The following is an 11,758-nucleotide window of genomic DNA, read 5'->3' as shown; positions in this document are numbered from 1 at the left end:
AACGATTTGGTCCCCTGTAATTCAAAGTTTATAATGATTTAATTCCTATTATAAAAAATGTAATCAAAATTTAATGAGGTTTCATATATATGTAAATCGAAAAACTAAGGATCAAATATGTTTATAAACTACCCAGACTAAATTGTTGCATAATAAAAATCAACATTTAATTTTAATGAGATTTTTAACGATAGAGACTAAAATTGTTACAAATTTTAAATTATAGAGACAAAATTGTTACATATTAATGTTTATAGACTAAATAGTTACTAATAATTTGAAAGCGCAAAGACTAAATTTAATAGACTAAATAGCTACCGATTTAAAAATACATGGATAAAATCGTTACAAAATAAAGTTTAGAAAACAAATCATTACTTTAATCTCGACTTTTTCATGATCTAATCAATATTGCACGTGGGTATAAATAACTAATTTAGGTTGATTTTTGTTATACGTTAAATTATTATCAACCACCAAGGGCCTCAACTTATTAGCAACCTAGCCAACTAAATTTACAAAAAGCAGCCTAGTAATTTAAAGGAGGATTAAATTATAATTAATTTTGGCCCTTTCTCAAAGCATTTGGTAGCTTAGGTTTATACTTGAAATCGAAACTTAGTCAAATAATTCCATCAAAATGTGCCTTAATCGGCTTCGCTTTCTAAGGCACAGAGAAAAAAAACATGGAAACACATTGGGTATATAATTGGTTACTTTGTTGGAGAATTTTCGGAAGAAAAACTAAAAAGCCAAAAAAAAGAAAAAAGAAAAAAAAAAGAAATCTGAGTTTCCTATATTTATAATACGTTATTAATTAGGTTCCGTCTCCAAATCAATAGCTAATTTATATTATAAGACTTTTGTTAAGTACTTTTATTCTTTCACGTGATATCTTTAACTTTTAGCTTATTTCTTTATGGTCTAAACTAGTTATCTTTTCTTTTTTTTTTTTTTTACTAAATTACTAATTCCTATTTTCAAGTTGATTCTTTTATGGTTTTAAAAGTTTAAATTTAATCAAATTACAAATTGTACTCAAATCATAGATAATTTGTGAGATTTGATGAAACCGAGAATTTATAAAACTATAAAGACCACGTTGAAATATTAAACTCAAACCAAGCCATAAAAACTAAATTGTTAATTTAACCCATTCCGTCTTTTATAAGTTTAATAATAGTATTATGTTGACTTGAATTTAAATTTATTTATTTTTAATTAAAATAGTAAATTATGTGATCAGCTTTTATTTTGATCTATTTTTTAAACTACAAGGTGTCAGTAATTTAGTACTAACCTATAGGATAAGTTGTCAACTAAAAATAAACATATTGGATAAGTTACCTTCTTTAATCTTTAAAGTTGTATTATATGATTCTATTTGATTTGAAGTTTCAAAATTTACCCTTTAATCCCCTAAATTAAGAAAAAAAAAATCCGATAGTAAGTTTAAGAATTAGTAGATCAAAATATATAACATTGTCTTTAAATCATGATGTGACTTTTTTATTATAATTAATAGTGTTTTTGTTCATTATATTTTGGCTAAATATATATATTATAGTCTCAACAGCATGAGAAATATAAATATATGTATATGTATATACTTATTTATTTATTTACGTGTGGGGGTAGTCTTTGATTTCAAAAAATAGTTCAAAGCATTATGATTTGTGATATATTTAGACTATGAGAATGCGAGAATGTTGTGATTTATAAAGTATTTATACAATAAACATACCTCACAAACATATTTAACAATCAAATAAGTTAAAATCACTAACAAGCTGACTTTGCGTTATTGGTGTATATTAGATATTTAACGATCTCTAAATGCGATAGATGAGTCATACTTAGAGATTGGATGAGCACCTATCCTAGGATCGGAGAGAGCACATCTCGATGTGGTACAACTTAAAAGTCCTATCTCAAAGGATATCAATCGTAAATGCTATATTAAAGATGAAATAAAATATTTATAATATAAAATCTAGAGAGTGGCCCAAGGTGTTGAATCTGATCACGTGCTTAGTTATGGTAAGCGCCAATGGCATCCCATGTGAGAGACATAAAACACATATTTATTTTTCAAAGTTGTATATTGTATGCCAAATATTCCAACCCCACGCACCGACGCAACATAATATTTCTCTTTTAAAAAAATCAATAAGAAAAAGGAAAAAAAAAACATATTACATTGTAAATCAGAGGGTATAGATTCTGCAGAAAAAAAAATGGACAAATTAGGATTTAGTCTTTTTTGGGATGAAAAAGAAAAAGAAAAAAAGAAAGAAAGAAAGAAAGAAAGAAAGAAAGATGGATGAGAGTGTTTACTTCGGGAGTTATTTATATGCATATTTAGGTCTGAAAAATAAATAACATTTATTTTTTAGTTTTGTTTTAGGAATTTTGGAACCTATTGATTATAAATAGGCTCGATCCAAATTCAAATTCAAATATGATTAAAGCTTAAGCAAGTAAACCATTTTGAGAGTGGTTCAATTTAGTTTATAAATACTAAAACCATTTTGAGAGTGGTTCAATTTAGTTTATAAATACTAAATAGGACTTGTTTTGTATGCAAATTGATGGAAAACATGCGACCAAAGGGTGGGTTATGTGATGGAACGGAAATTAAAATCTTACCTATATTTCCAACTCAATATAACTCTACTAGTCAAAGAGGCTATCTCAATCAAAATGTTAAAAGTTTGAATTCTCAACCTATATTATTAAACTAAAAAAAAATAAATAATAACTTGATTATGCTTAGATTTTCAACACTTTTGGATTTGTTTTTTAAAAAAGTGGAAAAAAATAAAATAAAATTGTAATTTTTTAAATTTTATTTTTATATCTTTGCTGGTTGTTTTTTAAATGTTAAATTATATAAAATACCTCTCAACTTTATGGTAGGTTTCAATAATACCTTTAAATTTTAAAAATTTTTATTCTTAAAATTTAAATTTGTTTCAAAATTACCATCTCGTCAATTTTTCTGTTAAAAATTAATGTGGTGGCAATCACTTATAAAATAATAGTGGTACATGTGACATACGTGGCAAGTTTCAATTTTACTCTTAAACTTTAAATTTATTTTAAAATTACTTTTCCGTCAACTTTTCTATTAAAATGAAGAAAGTAAGATGGCAGTGACTTGTAAAATAGTAGTACATGTGGCTTATATGACATGTTTCAATTATATCCCTGTCCTTATTTTTCTAAAATTTCAAAACTTTTAAATTGTTTCAAAACAACTTCATTAGCTTCCCAATTAATATGAAGACAAAATATAATGTGGCCATAAGTAGTTGAAAAATAAAAGTTACATGTGGGCGTACTTTAGACTAGTTAAAGGGTGTTAATCACATTCAAAATTGTCTCAATTAGAGAGGGGAAATAGATTTAGGAGATAGAGTTTGACTAAGATTACACGGGAAACTACATGTATTGTGAGAAAAGTCATACATCGGTAAAAACCAGAAACCTCTTAAATTAAAATACTAGAAAAGTAAAAAGAAGGAGAAATCAATAAAAAAAAGATTTGTGTAGTTCATGGGAGAAAATTTGTGGAATGGTGAAGTTGATTCAAAGTGTGGATCTATATGGAAATTAGTGGAACAATAATGAAAAAGACACCGAAGGAAGTTAATTTTCATCCTCAAATGTAAGAAATCTATTAAAAAAACAAACAACCTAGGTTTATTGCCTTGAACTTTTTTGTTTCTCTCTTCATCTCTCAAAATTAATTTTTGTCAATTGTTCATATGAGATAGGGGGTCCCAAAATTTTGTTTGTCCTTTGTAGTCTATTATTCCTAAAAAAAAATCGAATGAAAACAAACTAAAACTAAATAGTTAATCAAACGTAGTTTAACGAATAATTACTTATTACCATCGTAAAAGTTGATGTTTTGATTCTTCATCTGGTCGAATTAAAAAAAATAAAAGAAAATAGAAGCATACAACCTTTAACTATTTTTATTACATTTTTATTCAAAAAACATAAAGTTATTTAACAAAACTACTCTCGGATCCTCTTGGTAATAGTTTGGAAACTATTTCCAAAAGTAATTTTATGTTTTTATTTTCAAACTAATTTTTAGATTTTACTATTGGAAGTTCTGTTACGTTAATATCATTTAGTTACCTTGAAATCACTTAACAAAATTATATATTAAGAAACACTAGGAATATGAAAAGAAAGAAAAGTTATCCAAATAATGTTTTAATCTTGTCATTAGAGAGAAGGAAAAAAAAAACCTATTTTGAAGACAATTTTGGAACCCTTCGAATTCGAACCATTTTAAAATAGCTTTCAATTTTTTAGAATAAAAATTCAATAAAAACATGTTTGAATTATTGTTAATGGATTTTTTCTTCTTTTATTTAGTGTGTTTGATGACTTGATTTTTAGAATAAAAAAGGTCACTCTTCACACCAAAATCACGCATATGGTGTATAGAAGAGATGTTTGCTGGGTTGAGTTGAGGTACATTAGATTTAAAAATTAACTCCAGCCTAATTGTTCGTGTTATAAATTTATTCGATCCAAACAACCATTATTAAATAATGAACTCAATTAACCCAACCATGAAATATTTGGGTTGAGTTGGTTCGGATCATTCGAGTCACTCATTTAAAACATTGTGTAACAAAAAAAAAAATCTAATATCTTAAACATTTATTTATATATTTTTTAATATTTAATCATAATAGATAAGTCAATGTTTATTTATATGATTAAAAAGTACACCTATTAAAAAGTTAAAGTTTTACTTTTAAAAATTGTCATAGAATAAATAATCCATAAATAATTATTAAATAAAATAAAAAAATAAATATATCCCATATTAATTTTTTTGGTAAGTAAAAGAAATGATTTAAAAAATAATAATAAGTTCGGATTAATTTAATTCAACCTAAATTTATTTTAGCTAAGTCCTTAAACCAACTTACTTATTGAATTTTTATTCATTTGAACTCACTAAAACTCGAACAAATTTATACACCAATCTAAACTCTATGGTTTGGATTGGACATCGATTTTTTGGATCGTCGGATCTTTTGAACATCCTAATGGATAATTAATTCTATTAATGCAATGAAACTAAATTGAAAATTGAAAAGTCATCCAATCATAGCTTTAAGAAATCTTTCAATCCGCACAGCCCCTATTATAGACTTCTACTCTTAAATCAATCTTTTTATAAAAATGTGTTATTGCATTTGACATGTTTCACAAAGTCATAAATAAAATCTTCTATATATTTATATATATGGTAATTACATTTAATTATGTTGCAATAATTTCAAATAAAAACACAAATTTATGAAATATGTAATATGTAATATATGTTTTCAGTAATTAGTAACCAAAATCATAAGTGAGGCATACTTCTAAAAATATCATTATTCTAGCATATGAACATGATATATTTTCTAAAACCTCCATATGCTTCAAATGAAATTATCAACATAACTAATTATAATTTGCAAGAAAAAAAGTACCAATAATATATAAATAAATTAATAGTAGTAAATAAATTTATAACAGGATTTTGGATCTCTAAAAATATGTTCAGAAATTCCTTGAGATCCCAAGCCAGCCAGCCTATCACCAACAAAATTAAAGATAAATACTTATTAAGCATAAAATTAAAAGTTTAATAATATATTAGAAACTTTTTAAAATAAAACTCGTTTGTTAAGTTAACCATGGGCAAAATTAAGGCTAATTTTGAATAAATAAAACGTTATATTAAGAAAGTTTTCTCCAGCGATACTATTGCTTCAAGAATTCAAATATGTTGCCTCTGTTCATACATATAAGCCAGAATTGCACTAGCCTAAAATTTTTAAATTGAAATTTAGCTATTAGATCTTTAATTATCATATTAATGGTTGCTAATTGACTTTTTTTTTTCTTTTCTTTTTCTTTGATAAAGACTCCTTTCCAAATTGAATAGTAAATGGGGACTGTGATGAAATTTAGAAGAAGAATTAGACTAGTACAAGATTTCTAATTTTTCCTTCAAATTCCTAAGAAAAAAAAATTAGACTCAGATTTTTTTAGTATAACATAGAAGATAGATTGGAAATCTGACCTCTAAATAATAAACCATATGTCTTAATCGTTAATCTATGTTCATGTTAGCATATTTTTCTTCTAACAATTATTCTTCCACTCATCAACTGCTAGTTTTAGTATTTGCCGGCGAGAAAAAAAACTATTGAAAAATATTAAAAATATAAGGTACTAAATTGAAAAACACCAAAACATTAAATTTTGAAGTTTAAGTAACTTTATTCGAACTAAATTTATTTTCAGTTAATTATAAGTATGATGTTTGAAATTTGAGGATTGGTTTAATAAATTTCTAAAATTTTATGAGTTATTTAATATATCTCTAAACATTCAATATTATGCCTAATAATAATTTTGTGTCTCATAAATCTAATACAATAATGTCGTGATTCTAATGTCTCCAAATATTTATTTTCTGTAAATTGAATTTTACATTGAATGTTTAAAATTCCATGGTGAGAGTACGTCACTTTCACTCCCAGTTTCCCTCCTCTGGCTTTGTACGTTCACCACCTACTCTCTGCGCAGCGCGCTTAAGCATAAAAACGCGCTCTTCTCTCACTCCTCCATCCCCCATTTCTCTCTCTTCGCAATTGCCTCCCTTTCCGGCCATGGCCATTGCTTCAGCCCCTCTCCTCTGCCTCTGCGTCTCCTTCTTCGCCATTGTTGCCGCCGACGATCCTTACAGATTCTTCAACTGGAACGTCACCTATGGCACCATTTACCCCCTCGGCCTCCCCCAACAGGTTAGCTTTTCGATTCAATTTCAACTCATTGAGTTCTTGCTTCCTCTTCGCTTATGGATCTGAATCTGCTCTGTCTCAGGGTATTCTCATTAATGGCCAATTTCCTGGCCCCGATATTCACTCCGTTACCAACGATAATCTCATTATCAATGTCTTCAATAGCCTGGACGAGCCCTTCCTCCTCTCCTGGTAATTGACCTCTCTCTCTCACCTTCGAAATCTCCATTTTCAGCCCCGACGCTGAAAATGTGCTTTGAATTGTTCTGTAATTTCTAAAGACGACTTGGGAGTATAAATCTTAAGAAGAAACAAAAAGGACTTATGGAGTTTTTTTTTGGAAGTTGGTTGGCATTGATTACATCTCTCTGTCTCTTGTTTTTTTATACCTCTAAATTTAGGGCTTGGATCTGGTTTGACTGTTTAGATAGTTGAGGAAGTTTTTAGGACAATGCCTGAAAATTAATCGATTGAATCTGGTTTGAATTGGAAGTTTTACTGAAAACTGGTGATGGTCTGAACTGTGAGCTCAGGAATGGGATTCAGCAGAGAAGGAACTCGTACGAAGACGGTGTGTACGGAACAACATGCCCAATTCCTCCGGGGAAGAATTTCACTTACATTCTCCAGGTGAAAGATCAGATCGGAAGCTTCTACTACTTCCCTTCTCTCGGTTTCCACAAGGCCGCCGGTGGTTTCGGTGGGATCAGGATTCTCAGCCGCCCCCGGATTCCCGTCCCCTTCCCGGATCCCGCCGGCGATTACACCGTCCTCATCGGTGACTGGTACCAAGCTAATCATACGGTACTTAATCACTAATCACTGATATTCCCGTTTTTTCCTTCAACATCATTCTCAAAATTAATCATTAGAAGATGTGAAATGAGGTGAAAGAATTTGAATATTAGTCACGGGATGAGCTAGATTGGCGGGGAATAGGGTATCACTTTTCAGCTTGACTTTTCTTCAACCTCTGTCGGTAGACCGTTGCTTGCTTCACTGCCTCACTGACCTGTAATCTTTGACTCTTCATCTCCTTTTTCCTTCTCTCTCTCTCCCTCTTTACTGGGATTAACAGCTGGATTACTTAAAGGGACTTTTTCTTTCTTTAATGGGTGTTCGTGTCGCGGGCCATGGCTGTTGTTGGTCACTGTGAGAATCATAAGCTGAAACCAATTGATTTGTTGGCATGTGCGTCTATTGATATAAAAGCTAATTTGTATTGTTGGGCTGTATCCAATCCAGCCAGCCAACGAAAGCGCCCCTACATCTCCGCTTTTGGCACTGAATCCAAGGCGTTACCCAAACGCGCTTTCTTCCGAACTTTGGATCCTCATTAGTTTAACCCTCTGAAACTCCCCAATACTGGAAAACAGAGAACCTTTTAGGACAGTTATATTCACCTACATAATCATTTAATTTATTGTTCTAGTTTGTAAATCTTTCATCATTTTTAAAAGTTTATCTTTGGTTTAGATGGGTTGTTCCTCTTTCTTTTTATCTTTACCAAAACTTGCTACTCATAGTGTGAGTTTGAGGTTACTTTTAACAAGTAAATTAAAGGGGAGTGCCGAGAGAAGATGTATTTTCTTTTCTTCACAAAAAAATAAAAAAATAGCTGCAAAAATATTTAGTTTATGCTGCTGCCTGATTAGGGAAGTATTGCTTCTTTTTAATAGTGTTCGAAAATTTTGCCTTATAATAAGCTGTTTATACATGATTGTCACACCTACCCTTTCTTCAAATAATCCAGCTGAGAATGAAGGGGATTGAAAGGTTTTCATTTCATTCCTGCTTATTCTCTCTCTTTTTTGCTTATTACCTACTTTTAGTAAGAGGGGCATTATTACTAGGATTGGGAACGTGATAAACTATTAAAATCTATTCGTTCTTAAGATGGTTCTTCCATCTCAAGTAAAGAAGAAAGATGCACGATATGTCCATACCAGAATGTAGAAAGAGAATCTTCTACATAACTAAATATAGATTAGAGCATTATGTTATAGAAGTATTTTTTTCCCCTAAGATTTGGTCACTTTTATCATCTTTTTTTGGCTTTGTGTTTGCAGACGTTGAGGGCCCAACTAGACAATGGTACTATGCTTCCACTCCCCGACGGTATCCTCATCAATGGTCGCGGGCCCAATAGAACTGCCCCTTTCAATGTAGAACAAGGTACTAAAGAGCTCTACGTAATTCTATTTTAGTGAAAAAAGTCATTGAGAATGAGATTGACTTCTGTTTCGTCTATTATAAAAACGCTATTCCGGAAAAGCCACAACAAGGCAGCTCTGATTATTCGTTGTCTGTATGTTCGTTACTAGGAAAAACGTACAGGCTCAGGATCTCAAACGTGGGGCTCCAAAACTCTCTCAACTTCCGAATTCAAGGCCACAGATTGAAGGTGGTTGAAGTTGAAGGAACCCACACCCTCCAAACCGAATTCTCTTCCCTTGACATTCATGTCGGCCAATTTTATTCCGTTCTCGTCACGGCGGATCAGCCCGCTCAGGACTTCTACGTCGTCGTTTCCTCTCGCTTCACCACCCCGATTCTTACCACCACCGCCATTCTCCGCTATGCCAACTCTGCCGGCTCGGTCCAAGGCCCTCCTCCTGGTGGCCCAACCATCCAAATTGATTGGTCCCTTAACCAAGCTCGAGCCATCAGGTAACCCCCAAATTTTACTCTAAATATAATAGCAGGCTTGTTAATAATAGAAATCCAAAAAGTTTAAAGTTAATAGATCATGTTATGTTTAATCTAGGGAAAAGACCCATTTGTACTTCAAAATTTTCTTTATACATTCAATTTCGTCAAGTTAATAATCTGGAGGGTCTCCATGAATGCAGGACCAATCTTACAGCCAGTGGGCCTCGGCCGAACCCACAAGGGTCCTATCACTACGGTCTCATCAACACGACCAAAACCATCGTACTGTCGAACTCAGCCGGGTTTGTCAACGGGAAGCAAAGATACGCCGTCAACAGCGTGTCGTTTATTCCGGCGGATACTCCCCTGAAGGTCGCCGACTTCTTCAAAATCGGAGGAGTTTTCCGCGTCGGAAGCATCTCCGACTGGCCAACCGGTGGAGGAATCTACCAGGACACCTCGGTAATGGGTGCTGACTACAGAGCTTACGTTGAAATCGTGTTCCAGAACAACGAAGATCTCATCCAGAGTTGGCACCTCGATGGCTACTCCTTCTTTGTCGTTGGGTAAGAACCATTAACCTCGATCGCTTTCTGCAGTAATGTCATCTTCTTCTGGCTCCTTTTTCCTGAGGAAGTTTGTGAAAATTCAGGATGGATGGTGGGCAATGGACATCGAACAGCAGAAACCAATACAACCTACGAGACGCAATCGCACGTTGTACCACTCAGGTAAGATAAAGCTCGAGTTTTTATGTGTATGAATTGAAAATGGAAGGTTGTTAATGGAGGAAGGGGTTAATGGGCACTGGCAGGTGTATCCCAAGTCATGGACGGCAATATACGTGGCGCTGGACAACGTGGGAATGTGGAACGTAAGGTCAGAATTCTGGGCACGCCAGTACCTGGGCCAGCAATTTTACTTGAGAGTTTACACGCCATCCACTTCGTTAAGAGACGAGTACCCAATTCCAAAGAATGCTCTGCTGTGCGGAAGAGCCACGGGGAGACGAACCAGGCCCCTATAATTCTTCCTTTATATCTCTGAGAACACAATTCCAAAATCCCAAACCCTGAGCTGGGCGGCGAAGGCCTGCTCTGCTTGTGCGTGGTGTTGTGGGCATGCTTGTCCAGGGTGTGTTACCCATGGCCGCATGTCCAAACCATCCTCACCACTCGCTTTCCTTTCATGTCTTTAAAGCTTTCTAGTGTAATTTTCTTGTATCGGGTTTTTGGGGTTGTAGGTGGATTTTGGCCGAGCGGCTTTGGAACTAGGTGTGTATTAGTAAGATATGTAAGCACGCCAAATTTCAAGCCAATCGGAGTTCACACGGGCCCTGTAGGCCACCGAGTGACTCCTCGCCACTTAGGACGTCTACACCTGCCACACCAAAAATGCCTTATAATGTACCTTAGGGGGGACCAAGTAGTCATCAAACCTCCCCCCGACCAAGTGTTGTATACTTTCTTGCAATCAAAGCTTTCTTGCATCCAATGTCTACAATGCTTGTTTTAAAGATGTTTTCAACTGTTTTTCTCTCTCACGTTTTCTAAAACCAATTTTCTCCTAAAACGTGAGCGGAGGCTAGACCGACGACCGAGATTGACCGCAACTTACAGTTTTTTCTGGCTGACTTGCTCGTTTGAGCTAGAGCAAGTGCCGCACAATCGCTCGAGCTGCTTTAAAAAGGTGCGATTGTGACAAGTGGTATCAGAGCTTAGTTAGCTCCTCGACCCGAAAAAGTCCGGAACCATGTCGACGACGAAACAACTGAGCAAGTCGCACGTCGACCGACTGGTAGAGATAGAAGAACAACTTCTCTACCTAAGAGAAGTCCCTGATTCCCTCCGTCTGCTGGAGGCGCGAGTTGATGAATTCTCCGAGAAGTTTGGAGAAATAGACGCAGTGAATGCCCGTGTAGACGGGTTGCCGATACAAGATATAGCAATGAGGGTTGAGACCCTAGAAAGCAAAGCTACACGTCCTGGTAGCTTCGAACGTGGAGATAGTTCCACGAACCCAAACACACAGATAGAAGTACGTATGGGAGAGTTAAACAACTCGCATTCGGCAATGATGCAATTGTTTAACGAAATGACAGAAGACCTCAAAGTGACCATCGACACCCTCCGAGCTGAGATGACGGAAATAAGCACTAGAGTGAACCTAACCATGCGAGCCGTGGGAAATCAAGCTCCCAACCAAGCGAACATGGGGTTCAACAAGTTGAAGGTCCCAGAGCCCAAACCATTCAATGGCAATAGAGACGCCAA

The 11,758-nt window shown here is 33.8% G+C and overlaps 1 protein-coding gene across 1 annotated transcript; it reads left to right on the top strand.

Annotated features, from left to right (window-relative positions):
• Positions 1 to 6,570: 6,570 nt before the first annotated feature.
• Positions 6,571 to 10,974, top strand: LOC111014083 (L-ascorbate oxidase homolog). The gene is made up of 8 exons (XM_022288703.2): positions 6,571 to 6,836; positions 6,916 to 7,025; positions 7,367 to 7,637; positions 8,903 to 9,008; positions 9,158 to 9,503; positions 9,686 to 10,051; positions 10,138 to 10,216; positions 10,300 to 10,974. Exons 1-8 carry the CDS (start codon positions 6,702 to 6,704, stop codon positions 10,510 to 10,512), a joined length of 1,626 nt encoding a protein of 541 aa, XP_022144395.1. The 5' UTR covers positions 6,571 to 6,701; the 3' UTR covers positions 10,513 to 10,974.
• Positions 10,975 to 11,758: the final 784 nt, after the last annotated feature.

The sequence above is a fragment of the Momordica charantia genome, assembly GCF_013281855.1.
Source record: "Momordica charantia cultivar OHB3-1 chromosome 8 unlocalized genomic scaffold, Mcharantia_2.0 BLBB01000008.1, whole genome shotgun sequence".
NCBI classification, from domain to species: Eukaryota; Viridiplantae; Streptophyta; class Magnoliopsida; order Cucurbitales; family Cucurbitaceae; genus Momordica; species Momordica charantia.
Note: the sequence above shows the minus strand (reverse complement) of the source record. Positions and strands in the feature narration are given on the sequence as shown.

Excerpts from the sequence above, each read along its gene's own strand:
- LOC111014083 (XM_022288703.2), top strand. The coding sequence starts at position 6,702 with ATGGCCATTGCTTCAGCCCCTCTCCTCTGCCTCTGCGTCTCCTTCTTC. Across the intron at positions 7,026-7,366 it reads GAGCCCTTCCTCCTCTCCTG|GAATGGGATTCAGCAGAGAA; the intron begins GTAATTGACCTC and ends CTGTGAGCTCAG. Across the intron at positions 9,504-9,685 it reads AACCAAGCTCGAGCCATCAG|GACCAATCTTACAGCCAGTG; the intron begins GTAACCCCCAAA and ends CCATGAATGCAG.